The 24,667-nt window shown below is 40.4% G+C and overlaps 1 protein-coding gene across 2 annotated transcripts in view; it reads left to right on the top strand.

The window, feature by feature from the left end:
- Positions 1–24,667, top strand: part of SEMA6A (semaphorin 6A) — a 124,833-nt gene that overhangs the window by 92,201 nt on the left and 7,965 nt on the right. The window contains exons 16-19 of one of the 2 annotated variants that reach the window (XM_069491920.1): positions 1,532–1,590; positions 4,040–4,060; positions 4,201–4,251; positions 9,350–9,514. In XM_069491920.1, coding sequence (XP_069348021.1) covers positions 1,532–1,590; positions 4,040–4,060; positions 4,201–4,251; positions 9,350–9,514 — 296 coding nt within the window. The remainder of the gene's footprint in view (positions 1–1,531; positions 1,591–4,039; positions 4,061–4,200; positions 4,252–9,349; positions 9,515–24,667) is intronic. The other variant, XM_069491921.1, reaches the window with a different exon arrangement.

Genomic DNA, 24,667 nt, shown 5'->3' with positions numbered 1-24,667 from the left:
GTTATGGCAACTCAAGGAAGGTGCCATGTGGCAGCACAGGTCTTTCCTTCATCACAGCCATTTATTCAGTCTCCCCAGATCCAGAGGGGGACTAGAGCCATCTTTGTATTACTCTGAGAGTCCTTTCCTATTTTAGAATAGCTAGACAGACGGAAGGGCATATCTGATGACTGCCACCTGCCTAATTTGAGGGCAAGTATTCTCATAAACAGAGCTAATGATAACTGTAAAATCTGACCTGGAAATTTGACTAATGCAGACGGTTGACTCACTATATATTATTAGAACAGCTTTACAAGTAGCAATATTGACATACTCTCATGTTAGAGCTTTATATCTTTTCATGGGAAGCCTTGAGGTAGAGGAGAAAAGATTGCAGAGCACAGTGAGGTTAGCTAAGAAGTGACCTGTCTCCTTTCTATATTCAACGTGTGACCAGAGGTAGTAAGACTGAATTTTTAAAAAATTATTTTTTAAGTCATCATCAGAACACTGGCTTGCATATGTATTTCAATGATGCTGGCATTGCTCATTGCTCAAAACATGGGGCACTCCCATTGGAGAGTAGGCTTCAGAGCATGATGAATATTGACTCTCGTTACCACTAGAAATCTTTATTCTTTGAGGATAAATATGATTTTTTAATGCAGCAGAAGATAGTGAAACCAAACATGGTGGATTACTAGGTCAAGATGTGATTTTTAAAATAGTTTTCCTATATGGTTCATAAATAAACTCTGAAGGCAGTTGCAAAACAGGAGTTTCAATTATATGATGGAGATAAGCATAAAGTTCCCCCAGAGAAGGATAATACTCCTTTGGATGACTCTAGTGTGCTTATTTTAAAAATCAAAATAGATATTATTAAAGTTGGTTTTGTTAATGGTATGTACAGCACAGTGGTGGCCTAGTAAACTTGTACAAAACATGAGCAGGTGGCAGAGAGTGAGAGCAATGCTCTGATGATTAGGGTCGAGGGAGAGTGCATGAAATATCCAAGTGGTCTCAGCAAAATGCCCCCCACCCCAGCTCTGATCCCAGATGGGTCCCACATATCCACTGGCCATTTGGACCTTTGAACACTTTATTTATACAAGTTTTTGCTAAGCAAAGAAATACAGCTCTAGAAGGGCAAGAATAGGAATGAAAAAGAAAATGGAGAGGAAAAGACTTCTTTTTACGACTGCTATATTGTTTACATGAGGAGTATATTTTGACATCTAAACTTTTAAAAATGTTTAAGAAGTGGCCAGGGAATCAGAGTAAAAGAAAGATATAAATAATCCACAAACCAGTTAAATCTTTGAATAATATCTGAATTAGCTGCTTAAACCATGGCTTCTCTTTGGAGACTCAAACCAGTGCAAACTTCAGAGACAAATTTTCAAGTCGTTATCTATTTCTTTTTGCACCTGCCACTCAGTTTATCAAACTGTGTTACTTTCTTTAGTGAAACTTAAGACTCATTCCTGAATAATGACTTACATTATTGCATTTGTTTCTGTCTCTCTTTTTCCTCCTGTTTTTAAAGACTGACTTTTGAGCAGGACATAGAACGCGGCAATACAGATGGTCTGGGGGACTGTCACAGTAAGTACAGCCTTTTATCCATTTTTATCTCTGGGCAAAGATGCTTTTATCCAATGGCCTAGAAACATCACCCCACATGTGGAACTGAGTGCAGCTGACACTAAAGCATGCATAAATAGCAGAAATCATCTTCTAAATATCAAATAAAGCAAGCAGTGTGTTCTAAAGCCAGTGTTGTCAGTGTTGTCACTACAAATGCTGGCACCTATTTCATTATTCTAATGCTGGGGAACAGATTCACTCTAGAGAATATCAATTATAGCAAAGCAGTAAGTTATATCAGCATTTCCATTATAAAATGACAGTTTTGTTGTTTTTCAAAATGTGCTATTACACTGTCATTTTTAGCCAAATAATAAAAAGACTGATCATTGTACTCTAGCTTTTTAATTGAGTGGGACTGTTTTATTCTTCTTGAACATATCGACTAACAAAAGTAATTATTTTTTTAAATTAGATTTATGTCTATTACCACTTGTGATAGAAAAAAAATTTCAGAAATAACCATAAGTACAAGGCGATTCAAAATAGCTTTTTTGTAGGAATTGACTTACTATGCAAATCTCAGGGTTCATTTCAAATGTTATTAAATGATAACATTTTAGTTAGAACCTTATATAAAGGATCCTGGCCAAAATTCTGCCCCGTTGTCCTGTGACCTGGTTAATATCAATATTCCCCTGAAACATTCTTTATTAATACTGATTTAAGGAATAATACCATACTCTCGGAAAATACATTTAGTTTGTGTTATTTTAAATGATACATATGCTGAATGTCAAAAAGCTTACATTCACAATGGCACCAAATAATAGCTCCTAAGGGAGTGAAACTCTATTACTTCTGATATTTGATTCTATAATGAAAATCATGGGTACAACACTAAACCTTTCAGCTATGAATACTGAAATTTCAAACTCTACAGTGTCATTTAGCTTCCTACTGTATCTTTTTTAGAGATTAGATATTATCACATAAAGAGGACTATAGGCAGCCTTATCTCCAAATTCTATGCCATGTTTTTTTCATTTACAAATATTATACATTGGCAAAAATTTCTTATTATGCCTTCACATGCAAAATTATTGAGTTAAGAAATAAGCATAGGAGACAGCATCATCACCAAAAGATCTGTGTTACATGCATGTGTGTGTGTGTGTGTGTGTGTGCGCGCGCATTCATCTGCATCAGTGAAACAGTTTAACATTTGATCAGTGGGCCTTCATCATCTTGGTGCCTTATAGCTTCATTTTCAGAGAAACAGGTTTAGGGTGGTGTGTGCATGTATGCATTTAATTAGCTGACTTTAGTGAATCATTTTCATCATATTTCTATGATCTGGTGGTATGGGCATCTGTAGAAAAATACAGATTTGGATTGAATAGGGAAATTTATGAAAACGTGAAGATGCTTGTTCCTGCCTCTATAAAGGTGTCCAGATATGGCTTGCACCCAATATCTGTGATCTCAGGCAGAGAGACCTGAGGAAGCCTCTGTAGCTAGCACAGGGTGAGATCTCAGGGCCCCAGTCAGTGATTTACTCTTTATCGCCAGGGTAATCCCAGCAGTCAAGGCCCTAGATCTGCCTGCGTGTTTTCTAGCGTGCCCCCAATCTTTAACCCCACTCCCGCTGGGCACTTAGGGTGCTCCTACATGCAGCAGGTCAGGCTACCCCTCTGCCTGCCTGCCTTTCCTATGGCCTCTCCTCGCCCCCTACTGCTGCTGGAGCATGAACTACTTCTATTAAACAGACCTACTCACACATAGGTATTCAGAGAGGATTTCGGTAATTGGGGCATGATAACTCTTTAACCGGATTTTAAGGAGAATTGAGGAAATCACAAAAAGCCAGTGTTAGAGCCCTCGTGACCAGCTGAGTAAACCAGTGATGTGACCCAGACACATAGCACACACACCTAGATATATTGCCTAATATGTCTATGAGTTTGGTTTTTTGTTCTTGTTTTGATTTCCAAACTAAAACCCCTGATGAGTTCAGAACATTGTGATACGAGACAGTTCCTCACAGCATGGTTGTGAGGATGAAATGAGACAGAATATAAAGAAAAGTGCTTTTTTTGTAATTGTGGTCCAGACACCACTTATTTTATCCACAGGTTTGTCCCTCCGTATAAAGTAGGGCTTGAACTCTCAAAATCACATAGAATCACAGTTACCATTTTTTCTGCTAAGTCTTGCTTTTTCTCTGCCTCCTGGCAAAGGCAGTGACCTGGAGGAAACTCACTTGGTAGAAGAGATGTGGAGGTGTGAAATCGGACCGAGCATAAAGCATCTTACATTACAGGCAGGAATTAAAAAGCGCTTACTTAGTATTGAGGATCATATGTGTCGGCATAGTTCTGTATTATTTCATTCCCACTTTTTATGCAAGTCACAGTAAGCTGAGAGTAAAACATTAAGTAACTTTCGCCTCCCTTTTGTCTTTCAGATTCCTTTGTGGCACTGAATGGTAAGGAAGATATTACTCTCATAATTTAATATTGGTGGAAACCTATCTGAGAAATTCTATTTCACGATTAATCCTCTTGAGTATTTTCAAACCTTAGGTTTCTTTTTAATTAATTTTTTATCCTCATTACTTTTTTATAGACATTTCAACTCCTCTACCAGATTATGAAATGTCTTACAACACAGTGTATGGTCAGTTTATGGATTTTTTTTTTTAATTCTTTAAGTCATTCATCCTGTGGTAGCTTATAGTTTTCATTTACTAAACATCATGGACCAGATTCTTTGTTACTTCAGGGCCCCAATTCACTAAAATTATTTTACAATTTTAGTATGCTTCAGAAATCACTCTGCCTACGTGAGACAATTGATGTGGGAGACTGAGTCCTAAATTTTTAATCCACCACATAACATGAAATATGCCAACCTTAGGGAATTCGGTGAATACATTTAATGAGTTCTTGAGGGAGAAGAAATTGCTCTTGGACATAAGTATATCCAAGATAAAAGATACAGGGAACCATCCCCCAAAATGTTGGCTCTCAAGACAGTGCCCTCTGCAGGGGAAAATCTGTACAGGGTGCAGGCATCAGCTTCTTATTAGGCAAAACTTTCCAATATCGTATGATATTGGCCATTGAAATTTTAAGTTCACAAAGAGTGTGAATATTTAGACTTATTTTCAGTGGGATTTCTTCAAAACGTATCCAAGGAAGAGTAATGCAGTGGAAATGATGTGCAAACAGGATTTATTCCATTGTTCTTGGTATGAAATACACAAGCACCGTACTAAACAAAACTACCAAGCCCATGAACAGAATATTCTGAACTCCTTATACAAGAAGTTGAAATGTAGCTGCTCCATTTACATTTCTCAAAGTACCCTCAAATATTTATTAGGGTAAACTGTTTGTGTGTTTTTTGGAATAAAATGTGAAAAACATCTGTGTGATGGCAAATTTAAACCCCTGCATTATATTGCATTATATTGGGAGCTGGAAGTTTCATTGACACAAAGCCATTTTATAGTTTGTTGGCTTAAGGTATGTAACAAAGTAACAGTTCCAGGACAGTCTTTACATATAGAGGAGGTAATATAGGAGGGGAGAAAGCAAAGGAAAAAGGAAAAGAAACGAAAGGAAGAGAAAGGGAACGAAAACAATGCAGATTTGTGATGCAAAGAAATAGTTCAGGATGGCGACAAATGCGCTTAGTAGCTCTATGTAAACTCTCACTCCCTGTGTCTAATTAGCATAAACAAAAACCTTCTTTGAAAGTCTTAAAAGCTGTCTTATAAACTGGGGCTGTGCAGATATGGAAAGCAGTGCCTGGCTTCTCCTGACCGCCCCTCCACGCCCCCGAAGTGAGGCACGGGAGAGTAGATGGGCCAACAGAATTCATCCACTTTTAATGTTCTCTCATCTATGATTCAAACCAGAATATTGAACACCGCATTTTACTATGCTTCAAAAGTGTAGCAAAGACTGGAAGAAAAATTGCTCAGGAGGCAAATGTCATCTTGCTTAGCCTGCCTTCAGAAAGAAAACCCACTTAGCATCTGTGCTTTTCCAATATCATACTTTGCAATCATTTTCTATAATTGGATAATATTTATCAGATATTGAGAAACTCAGATCTTGAAACTAATTGGACCAGCAACCTCCCCAGCATTCATCAATCATTCTTAGGCCAATTTTAACTCCTAGGTAATTTGATAGAATAATTAAACCATGGGATGCTTTTATGAACAAAAATCAGTCTCCAAGCTATGGATCTCTCTTATTCCCTTTACAAAAAGAGAGGTACTTATTAATTCTTCCCTATTAACACTTTAAAGGATGATGCCCTCTTGTTCTCAGCTCTGTGATGAAGAAACCACTGAGAAGAGTTGGAATTTTCCTTTCAGCTAATGATCTATTGCAGACTAAATCTATTCGATGTGAAATGGTTAGACGATTAAGTGACCATCAAAATGAGGGCTGGTCCATAAAAAGATAGGAGACTTTTTTTCCCCAGACACTATTGCAAAGGATGCTTATTTGGGAATTAATAAGCCCAGAATAGAATTAACTCTTTCATTCAGCAAATACTTGTTGAGTGCCTATTATGTCCCAGGCACTAGACTAGGTGCTGTATTTGTAGCATCAGAAGAAGAACCAAACTGCTATTCTTATGAGCGTGGATGTAGACAAGGAAGCCAACCCGGAAGTCCAAAGTGCACCCACACTGTTTCTAGCTGTGTGCTTTGCATGTCTGGCACTCTGTGCAGAACCACAAAACCAGAACTTGTCCAGCTCAGGAAAAGGGATCATTTCCACAAACCATGCAAACTTTCCACTTGGCAAAAGCTCTGTGCAACACCAGTTACATGTGCAAGAACCCCTTTTAGTGAATTGGGCCCTGATTATATTCCTCCAGTCTTCCTTTCTTGTATTGATTTATTGTCTCTGTTTTGTGTCTAATTGGCTACAATCATTGTAAACAGGTTAGAGTAGTTTGAAGGAGCTCTAACCTCTGGAATCACAATGACTTGTAGATACAGAGAAACGATTTGATGCATTGAAGTTAACTTTTAAAATATATCTATTTCTTTGTATTTTATAAGAATAATATAGTAAACTCCATTGATTAAAATGTGACCTTTCTTATTGGACTGACAAGGCAGTATTATAGCTTCCAAATCTATTGACCTGTAATACCATATCCACAAATGATTGCCTATATTTGTAGCACTATTTTGGTTGCAAAGTGTTTAGGAAATGCATTAAAATAATATAGCCTCTAAAATCAGATTATACGAAATAATATAAGTGGTTTCCCTGTAACATTTTTTTAAGCCTGGAGAGGTAATAATAACACATCTTTGATTTCAAACTGAGGACTGCTGCTTAACGGTGCTTTTACGTGGTGGTTCTAAAATTTTTAAGAATCAGGTAGTGCTTTCTCTGCCTGTTTAATTCACCACTGGCACGTGTTTCCTATCCTCAAGCATAAGTTTAAAAGATTACAAACCTCGTGCTGCTCATTTTTTTCTCTCGAGTAAATAAGATGCATGGTTTCTCTAGATTTACATATCGAAAATGGAGATGTGGTGGGTATTAGACTAACACTTGAGCGATAGGAAGAAGAGACTGATTTCTCACATTTGTGTAAAACATTTTCCTACCTAACTACCATCTGGTCCACATTAATTTCCTCTCATAGCCATAGCTTTCCATTACCAATGAGTTTTCCATGTACTTGCAGCATATGGGCCAGGAAATCTTTCTACAGAGAATGTGTCCCTTAGGCATATATTTCCCCTAGATTACCGTATTAAGAAATGTTCTCCCTAAACCATACTTATGGCATTACCATAAAATTGCTCCTTGAATACAGTTAAATTGAAAGTGCTCAAAATGCATATCAATTCAGGTAAAAGAAATCTTGCTACTTGAAGAGGAGGCATTTTTTATTCTTCCTCTCTTTCTGACTTCCTACAAAGCTATTTCTAATTGTTTGCTTATGCTGGGTGCTAAATTTTCTCTTAGGCTGACCATATATTTTATTAGAGCAATCATGAATTCAGGAGTGGAAAATAGAGGTTATGTTTTAAATCTCAGTGTTAAGCAGGAAGGAAATAAAAGAAATTCTGTATTTCCATTTCTCAGGCTGATTTTCCTGTCCCTGTTCTCTTATCTGTATTATGAGATGAAATGTGAAACCCAGAAATGTAAAAACAAAAAATCTAGAATCAAGCATTCCTTGAATTTTAAATGAGCATGCTTTTAGCAGTTGGATATGAGGCAGACTATTTTCAACAAAGCGGATGTTTGAAACTGTGTGGGAGCCAAACAAGTTCCATACAGAAAGGGACCGCTTAAATGTTACTGAAGCTGCATGTGGCATTTAAGTGTGGGGGTTCCATAGAAGTCACTATACCTTAGATGAGCCACCTGGCTTACTTTTTTCTGCTCAGCAAAATTGTAAGAAGATAAATAGCCATCACATATATATTAATATATATACACATTTTTTTTTACCTGTAATTTGCAATATTAAAGTCTCCGGGGGGAATCCAACTTCCAACGATAATTGTGAAAAAAGTGTATTTATCATTATAATCTCTCTTTCTAGTGGCCAGTATTTTCTTTATCACATACATGGTGATCACACCCTGAGGCTGCAGTTCCTGTGCGCTTGTCCTACTTTCTACCAAAGGCACCAATTACACATGCACAGTAGTTGCCCTGATGTTTTTTTTTAAATTGTTCAAGAGGTTGCTATAGGTAAGATGGTTTAATAAGCCAAAGATGTCACTTGAAAATCACAGAAAGGTTATATTTTATTTCTACTAGAGAGAATAGGTAGTAGTGCTTCTTTAAATCATTGTGACAGCTTAGATCAAAGCACCTGATACAATCTGTATTTAACCTTGTGGAATGATGGAGGGAGAGCTTACGGATGAATTCACAAGAAACATCTAGCGTTTCTGCCCCAACTCGCAACCTAGCCATTTTTCTGGACTTATCCTATGGTAGCTACTCTGGATCTCACAAATCTATCCTTTTCTAATTTGAATCATTTTAGTCAGTAAGGGCCTCAAAAACTGAAATTAATTTTATTGGAATAAGACACAAAAGGCACAGCCATAATAACATGTAGCAGTTGAGACCTCCATTCCAATGAAAAGGCAGTGGAAATCGGTCCCTTTTGAAAGCAATAACTACTCTCAGAAAGAGGAATGCCCATGCCATGAAGCTGGGTTCAAACTGAAGACTAGACACACCGTGGTACCTCCATGGCAAGAGCTCAGGGCAACTGACTTGTTTGCAAGGGGGCAAGATTCTTCCACTACCATAAATTTGCCCCAGGTGGAATCCCTGGAGTGGACACTTTCTGTGTTTAGTGTTAACCACGAGCATATCAAAGAAGGACACTGGTGTTTCTGGAGCACCTATTATGTGCCAGAGACGGTGCTAGATCACTGCGCATTTATCCTCCCAACACTGGGAGTTGCCTGTCTTTACCCCCGCTGTGTGCACAGAGAGAGGTTAAGCGATTCCCCAAGGACCACCCAGCAAAGTGGCAGAGACAGGATCTGGCCCCTCATCCTCTAACTACAGGTTCAAGGGGCCTTATGCTGAGTACACCCCACCCCCCCAGCACCACCACTAAGCCTTGTCATTTCTAGAGTGATCTCCTCTCAGTCTTACAGCCAGCTTGGGCGTCCCACCTCCTGGCCTCTGAGCAAAGGGAATGTGGGTCTCTCTGGTGATGTTTTCCCTAACTGTATTTGTGATGAAAACAGGGCACTCCAGTTCCCTCTTGCCCAGCACCACTGCGTCAGATTCCGCGGCTCAAGAGGGGTATGAGTCTAGGGGAGGAATGCTGGACTGGAAGCATCTGCTCGATTCACCTGACAGCACAGACCCTTTGGGGGCAGTGTCTTCCCATAATCACCAAGACAAGAAGGGTAAGGCCTTGGAAATGCCTCTTCCTCTGGGGGAGAGGGAGGGAAAAGCGGGGAGGACTGTGTAGCTGCTTCCAGCTGAAGCCTAGCGGCATTTAAGGAACCTCCAATGCACGATGATTGAAAGCTGCTCAAAAAAGACTGCAACCCAATCCTGTTGGAGGCTTCATCCTAAATTACTCCCTGACCAAGGAGAAACCACACAAAACAAATAACACATCCTCTGAGCTTCCTCTACCCAAAAGAGGTGTGGCTTGGCCAAAGCGGACGCTGGCTCCTGAGATCCCTTTAAACCCTTCTTAGTCTCATTCTGTGATTTCTTGGACTCTCTTTTCCCACCGTAATGTGACGGAATGCAGTTCGGGCTTTGGCAAGTGACTGCAATTGAAGTAAAGGCCCTGTTAATCAGTGAATTGAGAAATAGCAAGGCAAAGTCTTTTCTGGCTGGTAGCATCTCTCACTTTCGCATGGTGCTGAATTTGAATAGAGCTGTGGTCCTCAGATGTACTGTAACTGCCCTTAGAGGACAACAGCTAAAACAAAAATATGTTATTTAATCAAGCAGAATTGCTATGCATTTAAAACGGAAAGGAAGCCACACAAAATGAAAGGGACTCTACTGTGAACTGTCCTAAATTCTCCTTTGCTTTCTTTGCTTAACTGCAGACAGGAAATGTCATCTCTTTTCTCGCCATTTGCTGCTTCTGGTAACACATCCTACTTTAGTTGCAGCTGCAACCAAAGAGGCCTTTACTTGTCCAAAAAACAGTCTTGTAAATCAGAGACTGAAAAGCCCAGTTATGTTGCTGAGCTGTTTCCCCCCATTCAGAATTGTTTACTTCTATATGTTTTCAAGAGTTTCATCCAAGCGGGGGTTTGCGTTTGGAGGGCAGAGCCGCCCCCGAGACCCTTGGAAGACGGTGTCTGTCGAGCCCTCCCCCAGACTGTTCTGCATACATATTTCCGTCTTTACTGTTACGGAATGTTTTCTGGGCAAACGCGCCTGCTAAATTCTCATCCTCTTTTTTGCTTCCCGTCTCCTGAGAGTGCCATGCATTCTGCTGCTCTCCTTGCCAAGCCGAAATGTAAAGATGCAGCCCCTTTGATCTTGTTCTTGAGCATGTCCCCTTCACTGATTTTATTATTCTTCTGTAGACTTCCTCTTATTAATATGCCCTGCCCAAAATCTTTAAAAAAAAAAAAAAAAGTGAGTGTTGTCTCATCACCCTCTTTGAGCTCGAGGGGTCCCTGCTCTTACTCTCCCAAGAAAGCACCAGCTACGGGAGAAACCGTCCCGGCTGCTCGCAAGCCGCAGCATGTGCCGTTATTTGTTATGTGTGGCTCCAGGCCTCAGATGTGTTAGTCTTGGCTGTGTTCTCAAGAAGAGACAACTTAGTAGAAACCACTTTGTTTTTGCCCATTGCGATTTTCTAAAAAAACAAACAGCCTTTCCAGTAAAGCATTCAAATATGCCAACCGAGTATCTAGCTGTTGGTTGCAGTCATTTTCTCTTCACTTCACTGAGAGAGGGGTAGTGTGAATTTTCTCCCATGGTTCACTCCCCCAAGGAACAGAAGTTCTCCAAGAGTCCAATTAACACTTTGACAGATCATTTTAAAATTCGGCATTGTTCACTCTCTTGGGGCTTATTAGGAATATTGACAAAGCTGGAGGCAGTCTACATATTGTCAGACAATGGTGGCAGAGGTGATTGCATGGGTGTTTAACATGATCACTGTTCTTGTGCTATGAGCTCCTTGCCTTGTCCTGTCAAATTCGAGTTTGATTTTTGACAATTGGTTGTGTGTTTGATGGGGCAATGCCAATGAGTTGTTGTGCGGAAATTTTTTTTAAAAAGATGTAGCTTAATGTTTCTTTTATCATAGTTTTTATGATTTTAATTTCCATTTTGCTCTGAATTATTTTTCTGTTTAATGTTCATGATTTGTTTTAAGCTTTTGTTTCGTTTCGCCAAGCGCTGTGTGCTCTGACTTGGTGATGGCGTTACTCCGTTGGAAAAGTCTTGGTCCTTTTCTGACTCATTATGACGTCCTTTAACTTGAACCAATCTGTGATGCCCTCGCTGCTTTTCATTCCCTGACGTTGGCGCCTTCATGATGTCACATCCGTGTGCGCAGCATCTCCTGGGATGCAAGAGTTTCACGGGCTTTCCGAGGGCCTCTGGACGGGTGTTCTTTTCACTGGGTCGATCGTCTCATGGGAATGTGACATTTGTGTGCCCCAGCTTTAGGAGCTAAATATACTCTGGAATTGTTTCTAAAATACCTCCCCTTTCCCCGCTAAGCAGAAAATGTGTCCGCTGACCGGCTCGCTGAGGAGGAGTCAAGTGTCCGATGCCCTTTTTATTTCGGCCATTGATCGAAACAAACCCACGGCTCCACCCTGCAGATACGCCGGCCGCCCGTGCACGGTCCTGTTCTCTGCCCACTTCCCCCTCCAAACAATTCCACATTTCCAGAGTATGTTGGCTGCCTTTCTCTTTCTTTTCCTTGCTATGTCTTTCGTCTTGATTTAATCCTGTGCGTCCCCCACATCCTGTCAAAACACCGTTCCTCACCTTGCAGTCTAACCCCCTTCTGCTGCCATTGTTCTTAGCCTCCCCCTTTCCGAATAACAGACCCGAGCCCTCTGCCCCCGTGTGGAATGTTCCAAGGCCCTCTCCTTCTAGGCCGTGAGTGGCGCTCCGATGCTGTGTGTACGCAGTCACACTAACAAAGCGTGAGAAGAGACCTGCGAGACGCGCGGAAGCATTACCATAGAAAATGAAGTCATTTTCTCTCTCAGTAACCGGCCTCGCCCTTCATTACCCTACTGCCCTTGTCTAATGTCTCTTGTCCTGGCTGCTTTTCTTTCAAATTGCCTGATATCTTTCAAGCCCTGGATTCATTAGTGAAAACACAGCCAACTGCTCTGTTTTATCTCTGGGTCCCTAGATGTCTGGAGCCTCTAGAGCCAGCCCTTTAATCGCCCAGTTGATAAATGAGATGCAGCCCTGACTACTTCTTTCTTGGTTTTGCCACATTTAAAAATATATATTATTTATTCATCCTATAACTATTGAGGTGGTAATGGGTAGTGACAAAGGGACTCCAGTTACATAGAAATAGGAAAGAAAATCAAGTTTATTTTTAGATCTGGCTTGTCCCCACCACCCCTTCCCACAGCAGAAGAAATAAGAGCTTTCTTTTTTAGGTTAAACAATTATACCAAGAACAAATAGCCACTCTTATGCCTCTTACCCAAAGTAACAATACTTTAAAACCTGATTTCCAAGAAAAGTAGAAGATGAATGTACAGAGATGCCCAGAGGGCTGTGTAGCACAAATATAAAACGTAAACACTGACCACTGCCATTGGGACACAAGAGTAAATCCTGAACAAAAGAAAAATCTCTGACTTCACACTTTATTTTATAGAGTTCTTATGAGCTCTCAGAGAATAGATGAAATAATAAATACATAGAGAGATGTTCCCATTTGATTGGAAAAGCCAGAACTATAGTACACTTCTATCTTTTGGAAAACCTTTAAAGTGAGATATTATCACATTATTACATTTAGTTGACAAAATATGCTCGTTACAGACATGAAAAAGATGTAGAAACAATTTAAATTAGAAATTAAATGAATAATTTAAAAAGTATAGTAAATGTTGAATATATTTTAATCAATATAGAAGCTATTTGTGTAAGCAATTTTTAGTTTGGGAAATAACATTCCAGTAAGATTGATAAGGTCTATAAAGGGTAATGAGTATTGTCTGTGCTGCGTAACTATCTGAGTGGAATTTTATGAATCACAGAGTTTATCAGTAATCCTCGTTACACTCAATTATTTATTCCTTAAACGCACGGCAGCTTTCAGCAGTATTGTCTCCAAGTGGGCTGAGTCGTACTTTACCTGGGATGATTTAGGGTGACTCAGGGACAGGGTGGCCTTCAAGAATATTGAGTCATGTGGTGGAAATTTATGCCCTTTTTATTGCTCTTTCAGTCTTTTTGATTATGCAAAGGGAAAAGTCTCAGTTTGGTACTTTGTCATCGACAACTCCCTAAACTTGCTACTAGATCCCTTTTTGCCAAAGAGAGAACAGGCTTTAGACTGGGGTTTGCCTTGCAGCTGGATTTAGCTGGAATGAACATTGTTTTGCTTTCAGTTAATTTTATTTTCATGGTTACCTTCTATCTATGAAAAGTGGTGCTTTTTTCTATTTATGATAACAATATAAAATTCCCATTTGAAATACATGGTAAGGTAATTTAAATAATACAGTAAGTAAAAAATAAGGCAGGAGGTATTGAGGTTATTAAAATACTAAGTACATAATATTGTGAGTGAAACTCATTGATATGACTAAAATTGTAGTATTAGTAGTTGGGTGACTAAAATGTAGGTAACTCTGGCCTGGAGCAATTGAAGAAGTCTAGGGAGGATTAAACCATTAGCAAGAGCGTTGCTTCTCACCTTTGGAAGACAAGATTCAATACCTGCTGTACGTACCCTCTGTTGGCTGGGCGCTGCAAGACCAAGTGAATGCAAGCATCACTCTTGAGTATTGTAATTATGTGATCTAGTTCTCTTCTGATTTCTTTTCCAACTACTGAGCTTCGTGATTGGGGATGGGAAGTTTGGATAAGTAGGAATTTAAAGTAAAATGGATTTATGCTGAAAAGGAATTAGCCACCCTAGGCTTGTTAAGCATCTGGCAAGATTTTTCTCCACACCAGCAGTGAGCACCCCAGTGTAGACTGCAGTTCGTTATAACCCAAATTGCGGCCTAGGGAAAGTTTACCTTCAGCACTTCCACTTCTCATCTCCTTGTCTGATGTCTGTAAGGGCTCCTACGCTATGGAATGTTCCCCTGGCCTGATCTTTCTTCCCCCTTGCTCCCATTCAAACTTTACTTACACTGAGTCCCACACCCGCAGAGCCAGGCTTTCTTTATTAACAGACTGAGAAATCCCACGTTAGGTGAGTGTGGTTAGTAATAGATCCTACCCCTGCTTACTCTTGCATTTTAACACTCTCCAAATGCTTAATGTCTAGCAAATTTGGGATTTTAAAACATCCTGGTTCTCCCAATGTGGAAGGTAATTTTTTGGCTTCTATCAAGTCATGTGTGAGGGATTTTATGGACAGAGAAAATTATTCCTAGTGACAGTAATAAAGGAAGAAAGATAGGCCTCTTCTTTTTTCCTGACTTCTAAACTTGGGACGAATTTTCTCTGCCATTTCTTTGGTAACATTACTGTAAAAAACAACAACAACAACAACAACAAAAACATTTTCTGAGGTGTCTCAAGCAGAATTTATCACTGGTTCTATAGCGCAATTTAGATGCCAGTAAGGAGTTAGAGGCTATATTAGAGATAGACATAGTTCCTGTCCAAGAAACATCAAACCACCAGACAGATGGAGCACACATAGACATGAACGCACACCAGAAACCTTTATGACCACCACTGTCTTCATGAACAGACGAAACCATGCACGGCAGACTTTAGGAAAAGATATCAGACACCTGAAGACAACCTGGCGTAACACATCAAGGACGTGGCACTCTGAAACAGCTTCCCAGCCCCTTTTCTTTAGTCCTTCCCTTCAGTGCCAATATTATGGCGGTAATATATCACTTGACAGAGAAGGTGAGGAGAATGAGGGGTGTTTGGTATAGGATTCATCTTTACAATTTTTGTGGAAATGTTGGCAAAGTTAGGATTTTTTTTTTAATAGACTGAGCTTTATTTTTTAAAAAATAAGCTCGTACTAATTTGCATTGCTTTTATTAGTAAAACCTGCAGTATCATCATCATTTTTCAATTTGATGGTAGAGCAAGGCAGTCTTCAAAGAAACTTTGGAGAAAGGGGTTCTGTCTCGTGGAGCGTACTGCTAGGGGCGGGACAAGGACCTCTCACTGCCATTTAACAATTCAAAATTAACTGCACCAGGTGGAAACGTTCATTTATTTCTGTTTTTTGAAGTTTAAAGGAAAGCTATCCTTCAAAGTTCATGAGAAGTGCGGTATATAAGCTGTTGTTGATTATGTAAAATAACATGCAGTTCTTAAACTTTAGTCCATTAGTATTTTATGTATTTGTAAATTGTGCTATACCTGCCCCATAAAGATTTAGTATCACTTTTATTACTCTCTGTTAAACTATTTTAATCTCCAAAAGTTTAGAGTGGGCCTGAAAAATGTTTGTGGAAGTCATTAGAAGCACATTGTTTGAGATGGAAGAGTAGGGTTGCTAGGCAAAATACAGGATTCCCAGTTAAATTTGAATTGCAGATAAACCTGACTAATAGTTTAAATATTGAGATGAAACTGAATAATTTTTAGTGTGTAAGTATATCCCAAATATTGCATGGGACATACTTTTAACTGAAACATATTGTTTATCTGAAGTTCTGGGAGTCCTGTATATTTTTTGCTACCTGGCAATCCTATTGAAGAGGTCGCCAATAACTTATTAGTTAGGTATATACGACCTAGTCTCTAGATTACTTTTGCCCTTTAACTCCTGGAAATCTAGAATAACTCATATTAGAGGAAATTAAGTAAAAATCTTATTCTATGAGAAATATCCTTATAATCATACTTAACTTCAGAGAATGATCACTGAAAGATATATATGTGTTTGTAATATGGAACAGAGTAATTGAAAAGATTACTCAGCAGGCTTTCAAATGTCACTGTTAAGTGAGGAAGGCTCAGAAATCATATATATATATATATATTTTTTTTTTTTTCTTCTTAAATTATATGGCTGCCCTTTTCTTTCTTTTTTTTTTTTTTTTTTTTTTAATTTCTCATTTTCATGGCTTTGGAGGGGAAGAACTGGAATCCAGAAAGCACTAGAAAATCATAGTTTAATAATGATAGTAATACCCCTAGTCTCAAAGAAAGGCAAAACAGCAGGCTTTGCTTGGTTTCCGTCTTCATGTGTTCACCAGACATTCAGCAAACGTGTGCTGTGTGTAAACCCTATGCCGAGTGTTACAGCAGATACTGGTTTGAATTCAACGTAAGCCGGGCTCTCAAGCAGCTTACCGTTTAGCGGGGGATACGCACAGAGATCTCCTCTCTAACCGGCAGGGCAGAGTGAAGTTGAGAGTAAGAGAAGTCAAGGAAAGAGGGAAGGGCGGCGTGTTGAGGGAGCATAAAGGGAGGGACAGCTAATTCTGGGGGAAGGGGGTTAGGAAAAAGCCTTGCAAAGTCTTGAAGGAACAGTTGAATTTCAGGGGGCAGAAAGGGGAAGAAGGACATTCCAAGCTTGCCTGACTGAGACACCAAGCTGTGAAAGTACAGAGTGTGATGAGAATGAGGTAGGGAGCTGCGGTGGGGTGGGGGTGGGGGGGACCATATGCAGGGCCAGGATGGGAATCGCGGTTGAAATGGTGGTCTGGAGGGTGGTCTGGAGGCTGAATGCGGTGCTAGAGAGTTTGGTTCTAGCTGCAGGCAGTGGAGGATGGGAAGGTCGGTGGTGGGAAGAAAGAGCAGAGGAGGGTGCAAGGGAAGGAAAGACGAAGATAGAGGGGTTGATAGATGATAGATGTATAGTAAGTTGACCATTTTATCATACTAGGGTATTAGTTACATAGACACAAAACATTTGGGAAATGGATTTTTGCATGAGCTTTGGATCTAAAGCAACTGTCACTACACATCGCTGGCATTTTCCTGGACGATGCTCCTTGCCAAACCGAGACCTCTATCCTGGGTAAAGCCCAGGCAAGCTGAGCTCCAAACTTGGGGCTTCTCTGTCACTTTAGTTAAAACACGGGGGTGCGTGGCATATGACAGACTTTGCATCCGGGACAGATTTTGAAATCAAGCCGGGTAGGAGACAGAAATACTATAATCCAGGATGCCACTGTTTATTTTTACTATGTTAATATCTCTTTGTCACCTCCCAGAAAAGGAATCTATTTGTGGTCTCTGACTTTTCTTTGAGGGGCTGAGGAAAATGACCTGCCAGCAGGTCAGGTGCTGGGCTCTCCTATGGAAGATGGGGACGTTTCCGTGTGTGCCCGTGGGGACGAGGGGTGGGGACCGAGCGGCCGTGTGGAAGGCTGCAATTGTCCTTTCAGCAGCGCAGGCAGAGATGTAGATTTGATCTAATTAATTTCGTATCCTCTTGACAACTTGCTGAATTTATCTAAGGTCTTGATGAGATTATTGTGGAAAGGGTAGGAGAAAAAAAAGCTAAATGTCAGCCATGTAGAAAGCTGTTTCTTCTCCCTGCCTGTCTAAATTTGCACACCAATATTTGAATTTTCTTTTATAGAGATACCCACTAAACCTCTTTTTTCTTTCACCGAACATCTGTCTTCTCAAAAAATGAAGGATTTAAATTATGATTATAGAGACTTGAACTTTTGCTTTTAAAACAGCAACTTAAACCTTAGAGTATTAAAAAAATCAATTCACCTTCCAGAGGTGCTTCTTACCTTTACTCTGTAGCCACTTTTCCAAGCCACATCATCCCTGACATGACACTTCACCCCCACCCTTTTCTTTCAGGCTCTTTTTTTCCCCATTCTCTCCCATCTTTTGTACAAAAACACACACAATGACAAAGTTTTCTGACAGCTTAATGGAACTTTCAAGGACTACAGGGACTAGGTTAGGCGTGATCTTATTAACAGAACATCTGGAGCAGTTAAAAATTTGCTCTTTAATTGGTTCAACTGCACTGTGTTCATCTAGATTTTGTTTTGTCCTAACAATAACATTGTGAAGAGTCGATTTGTAGTTTGGATCATGTGCAATAATGGGAAAATAATATCTACTTTGTCTCAGATTTTTTTCCAATAGCCTTTTTTCCATGAAGTTAAAAAAAAAAAAAAAAAAAAAAGGCTTGTTAGAAGTTTTTCTTTGCAAACCTCACTGCTTCATAGACAAACTGGTCTGCAGAGAGCAAAACAATGGAAACCAGGTAATTTCCTGGGGATTCCTTTCTTGACATTACACATGAGAATGGCCTCAAATGCTGCAGGGCTGTCCCAGGATGCATAATGCATGCCACTGCCATAGAGAGGGAAGGGAGAAGCCACCGCATTCACTTGCTGGTCCCAGGGAGATGCGCGCTGTGAGAGTAAGAGATAAACTCTGCAAAGTGTATGGGCTGCTCTGAGGACTGACAGGAATCACAGGAACCTCACCATCTGTAAATCTCTTAGCACCTTAAGTCGAGGAAAGGCGCTGAAGTAAACAAGTGAAATGTAGCCGGGTATATTCAAATACACTAGGTGCACAGTAGATGGGATCTTAATCAGTGTCAAAAAGCCAATTACAGGCACTGTGAAGGTTTGTCATCTTTAATTAATATTCCTTAAGCTCTTGTAAGTCTGTAGCCTGGGAACTATCTTTGTAAAGAGATTCATTTTTAATGGGGTAATAAAAATTTTTCCACTCCAATTATTTTTAAATTTCATATTTTTTAAAGGGATGCATTCCTTTTCAAACACATATATCTACGATGACATTTTCTTCACTGAAGTCAGAGGCAGTCATGATGACCTGTATAGAAATAATGGAAGTTCAGTATCGTCAACCACTGACAATGCTTTATTAGGAGGGAAAATGGTGTCAAGAAATTTATAGGGCAGCAAACTGCATTATGCCTAACCTTTTGGACATATTAAAGCATGTCATTTCTAGTCTTACAGCCTCTTGTTATTCATAAATAATAGATAACACTGGACACAATCATCTGGTATTTGTTAAGGTAATAAATATACCCTAAGTGCTGATGGGTCGTGCGCTCCATGATTTAAAAGCACGCAGCAGAAATTTAATGTAACTTAAAATGTCTTATGTAATTCTATGGATCTGCAGATTCAGTTCAACTCAGCAGATCTGTAAGTGCAGAGCTCTGTGGAGTGCACTGTTGTGCTCGGCATTTTTATTATTATAAAGCAGGACCTTAATTTGAGGAATGAAACATGAGCTCAGGTCCCTCCTTTCAATCCAGGAATATAAAGGAAAAGAGCCTTCCTAAGTTTCTTTTCTCTTGTCTAGTCATGCAGAGGTAGGAGAAAAACATTTTGGCATCCCCTGAACCATTCTCAGATGTTGCTTGATGGCTGTGAGTTGAGTTTAAGGAGTTGATTTCAAAGTGATATTAGATGCAGGCCTTTAAAGGAAGCTACTCTACCCAATGGGGAGCTGCACTGAACATTCTGCTTCTTCTGCTCTTGGGACCCAATCATGGCTGGGCTGACCCCATCTAGGACGTATCTGTGCTCTCTAGTACCAACAGCTACCTGATGGCCGCTGTCACAGAGACGGGTAGCATCAAAAATTACCCTCCATGTCTTCATGCCAGGGAAAATAAAGAGACCACAAGCATTTCACCAGCAGGCTTGGTGCTAGCAAATCGGGTTGATTCTGTTCCAGAGTAGTAGCACAATATTGGGCCATTTTTCACATGTCTGTCAGGTACCAAAGGAAAGTGTTGGTGATTTGATTGTCTTTCCAATAAAATAAATTTGCATTCTTTGTCAGAGTATGGTAACTGTGGTGAAGAAATTACACATGAGACCTACTAAAGACCTACTAAAGAGAACATACTTTGAACATTAAGGAAGACTTTGTCCAATTATTTATCATTACAGATCATCTTGAAAGTCTGGTAGTACCTTGCCTCAGTGGTGTCTGAGGTTGGCCTTTAAAGCTAAACACCTAGATGAGTTCTCTGGAATATTATTCATGTCATTCAGGAGAGTGCTTCTCAAGCTTTAGAGAACATAAGAATGATCTGGAGGCCTTGTTAAAACACAAGTTTCTGGGCCCAACCCAGAGATTCTGATGCGGAAGTTCAGGGTAGGACCTGAGGATTTGTGTTTCTAACAAGTTGCAGGTAATGCCAATGCTGAGTAGCACTGATTTATGACACTTTCCAGTTGCTGATGGGCTGTCTGTCTCATTTAAGCTCGCTAGCCATGATTTTGTTGTATTTGTTAATCCTTATTTTTCTTCTCTTAGGTAACATAATTGTACCCTACCAAAACGTTGCCTTAAAAATAGACTATCTTGGATCCCGTACAAGGCAGGCAACTTGTCAGAAATTCTAGAACCACTGCTCTTAACATTATTAATTGAGCATTAACATGTGTCCTGTATAATGCCAACTGTTTTATTAATACATACGTTCAGTTATTTAACTTATTTAATCCTTCCAGCAATGCTCGTCTTATAGCCGACACTACTGGGTCTCAGAGAGATTGTGTAACATGCCCAAAGTCACATGGCTAGTTATTAATATATTTGTAGAACCAAAACTCAAACCCAGGTCTTTATGACCTCAAAGTTTATGTTCTTAACTAATAACATCCAGCCTCATCTGCAACCCAGATCCCAAGAACAATATTTCTAGCAAGTTTAAGTTGGCAATTTTATGAGTATTAAAACAGACCTGTTTCCTCATATTTGTTTTATCTTTGCTTTGTAGAGAAAAATCAAAGCACTCCAAATAATCCAAACAAAGGATCACCCAAATTTCACTATTTTATAAGGGGATCCATTTCCCCATTCTGTAGCTTTGATGCCTTGTGAGGGAGCAAAGGAAGAAGATGGGACCAGGAAGTGGAAAATGGAAATGCTTTGTCTGGTTTCAGAAATCACTTACATGTTGGGTTTCTAGACTTATTTAGAAAGAAAACCTCAAAAGGCAGGAAAATACACCTTGCAAATTCTGTTAAATCTTTGCCGATCTAAAATAATCATTACCTTTACGGCATGGTAAGAGTTCTAACACGTGAAACCACAGACCAACATTCCAGGGCACGGCTTTTATAAATTATCTTAACTCTTAGTCTAGACGTCAATCCGCGCTCGGGGCGGAGCACTCACACTGGCACAGAGGGAAAGATGAAGATGTTTCTTCTCTAAAGAAAATGAAATTGAGTTTCATGTTCATGCTCCTTTTTGTTCCTATGATGACATCCCAACAAAAAAATGCATCGCTTCAAAGGTGATAGAACTGGAAGTGGGTTCACCTTCAGTCAACCACAGTAAGCATTATTTCAATATGTGAGAGTTTTAAAATAGCTTCCGAACGGAGGATATTAAACAGCCAGGCCAAGAAGCTGCCTCTACTTTGGCATGGTCAGTCTTAACTTTATACATCTTAAAAACCATGGCCCTCCCAGCATCTAATCTTCAGCCTGCCAGGAAAAAAAAAAAAAAAATTAAAGGAAAAGGAAAGTTTGAGTTATAGACTCTGAGCCCATTGCCGTGGCTGCTGGTGCTTTGGTTTATTCCTAAGCCATCTGGTTCCCATTAGGCCGCGAGACAAGAAGAAGGCTGCTTCCTGCTGAGATAACCACAGAGTTTTCCCATTTCGCGTTCGGTGTGGTCATCTCAATTGGCTGGGGTGTGGCTCTGAGGATAAATTGTCTCCAGTTGGGGTTTTTCCCTATTTGTTTTCTTCTCTTCCTAATAGGGATTATGACGGGCACTGTGTGGCTAGCGGCAGGGATGCCTGGCCCGTGGTCGGTTCATTCATTCACGTTGCCTCGCTGGACCACGAGCTCGGCTGGCACTTTGTTGCAATAAGATGTTCAAACGAGAAAAATTGGGTTGTTAGATTTCATTCACTCAAGTTGTTATGAGGATTTCAAGGAAATTGCAGGCTTATCTTACTATAAACCAGAATCAAGAGTCTATTTTTAGGGGATCCTACTCTGGGGCCTTTCTTGGTATGTTGCCATCCTTCTTACCTCCCAGACCCAACACGAGCTCTCTCTGGCTCAGCGATGGAGGAAATACCCATCCTCCTTTTTTGCCTTTGCACATTTCTCTAATACACAGAGCGGCTTTGTTGTCTTTGTGGTCACTGGGTTCGCTTTACACAGATGCCTATTAATCACTTCACTATGGAGACAGACACATCCATCATATCACAGCAGCCCAGAAACAGGCAGTCCAGGGAGCGGGGTGAGAGGGGAAAGTGCACACTTAACCATTTGGAGCTGGCGGCTGCCTGGGTCTTGCACACTCGGAGCGATAATTAGGGTGGGGGCGGGCAGGGCTCTTCTTTGGTATTTAGCTTAATAACTGCAATTGATTTTATGGATTTGTGTGTGCCTGTTTTGCTTCATATTTTGTTACTCTGATAGGATAGATAACATCTCCCAGCTACATGTATAAGGCGCAGGATATAAGTATACTTGAAGACTGAGAGTTTTAATTTTAAAAATAGTAATACTAGATGCAGGTAGACCAGCTGTGCTTTTGATGCAAAGATATTGACTCTTTGAAACCCTTAGTTTTTCAGTAATGGATTCAGCGTGGAGCAGAGAAAGCTGAATGTCAAGCCTTCTCAGGCGAGAAGACCCTTGCAATTACAGATAAATTAACCAAGAACTTTCCTTCCAAAACTGACAGGTCTTCTGAACATCTTTTTCAGTCATTCAAGGCTGTTCACAGCCTGCTTCCAAATGGTGTCTCTAGTTCTAACCCTTACTTTTCCTTTACTCATTCATTCCTGTGTTCATTTACTATTTATTTAATAGATACACAGTGAGCACCTTCATGCCTGGGATTCAGTGGTGAATTCCTCCCTCCTAGCGCAGTCTAGGTGAGATAAGCAGACGTGTAGCAAGAATCATGCCAGTGATGATTTTAGGATAGAGGAAGCCAAGAGCTCTGGGGACACTTGTGGAAGAAGGAGCTCACCTGGTCTGAGGACTTGTGGAAGGTGTCCCTCTTTAAACTGAGACCTAAAGATAGAAGCTGATGAGTGGGAAAGTGGGCAAGGCTATTCCAGGCCTGTATGAAAGCCCAGAAGCAAGTGAAAGTGCAGCAGGGTAGCTCGTGCCTGTAGCCTAAGAGACTAGAAAAGAATCAGACTGTTTGCCGTTACCGAATACAGACTTCACTTTCCTTCCCTCCAAGGCTTGGTTCTCATTGCTCTCCCCACTCCAGCTGAAAGCTTATGCATCCTTAAGGCCTAACTCAAATACCATCTCCTATGAAAAGCTTTTGCCCACTGTTGAAGTAGAAGTGATATATCTCATGACACACCTGCACTTTGGATGGAGTTGTGTGCAAGCACCTGTCTTCTCCCCTACTGCTTTATGCCTCATGCACCTTTGTGCCCTCAACACCTAGCACAGTGCTTTAGTGTGCTCACTAATGTTTGCTAACGGCAGCCACAAAGATGCTTGGAGCCAAAAAATTGTTATACCAGGAGAGTGATAATAAAGACACTAAGAGAATCACAGTCCAACCCCGTTAGGGGAAAGCACCGTTTCTAAAGCAGGTTGTCCCAGAGCCTGGTGCTGGCTTCCTGTGCAGACTAGTACTTACGAACAGGGCTACTAGAAACCATATTTTTAAATAATGAACTTGGTGTTTGACATTTCAAAATGTATTAACATGGTCATCATAGGAAAAGTCAGAATGCTATTGAACCTCCTGATTTTTACAGTTTACAGTTGCTTTTATTTTGAATCACGTGTTGCAGGGTCTAGGGGGCAGGGTCTTTCATAATCTTTTCATTGCTTTGGCCTCTAAAAAGCTTCAGACTGCCTCCCTGAGGCCTCCCTCCAGCATCTGAAAACTCTCGCACCTCAGGGGGAAAAAAAACCAGTAGAGACTCTATTCTTTCTCAGCTCTGCCAATTTAAGGCATGATTTCAGAGAAATCTCAAAGCCATTGTGTGCCTTGCTTCCTGCAATAGGAAAGTGGAAAGAATAACCATTTAGCACCTCATGACTAGTGAGAAATAACTAGTGGTTAATGAATCAATGCAAAGGATTTTTTCAGATACTATTTGCATTACTAATGCCCCGTTTTCATTTGGTGAGAGCGGAAGACCCAGGAGTTGGTAGAGGAAGGCCTTTTAAGACCTCAGGGTGGAGAAGCCAACTCTGATTGTTCAGCCTGCAGTGAGGGGACAACTGGGGAGGGGAATATGCCACCGCACAAAGGCCCTTCCACTTGCCTGGGGCTTCCACGCAGCACCTGAAGCGATGGATGCTCATCTGGGCTCCAGCCCCCAGCCCTTTGCCCTTTACAGAGATGCATTTGCTTCTAATTATTCACTTCCACTGCAGCACTCAGTTTTTGCAGATAACCCATTTACCCTCGTGGGCTCATTTAGAATTATCCCAGAACCAATTTCT

The sequence above is a fragment of the Eulemur rufifrons genome, chromosome 17 (genome assembly GCF_041146395.1).
Source record: "Eulemur rufifrons isolate Redbay chromosome 17, OSU_ERuf_1, whole genome shotgun sequence".
Lineage (NCBI taxonomy): Eukaryota > Metazoa > Chordata > Mammalia > Primates > Lemuridae > Eulemur > Eulemur rufifrons.
This window is presented reverse-complemented; position numbering and strand designations above follow the sequence as displayed.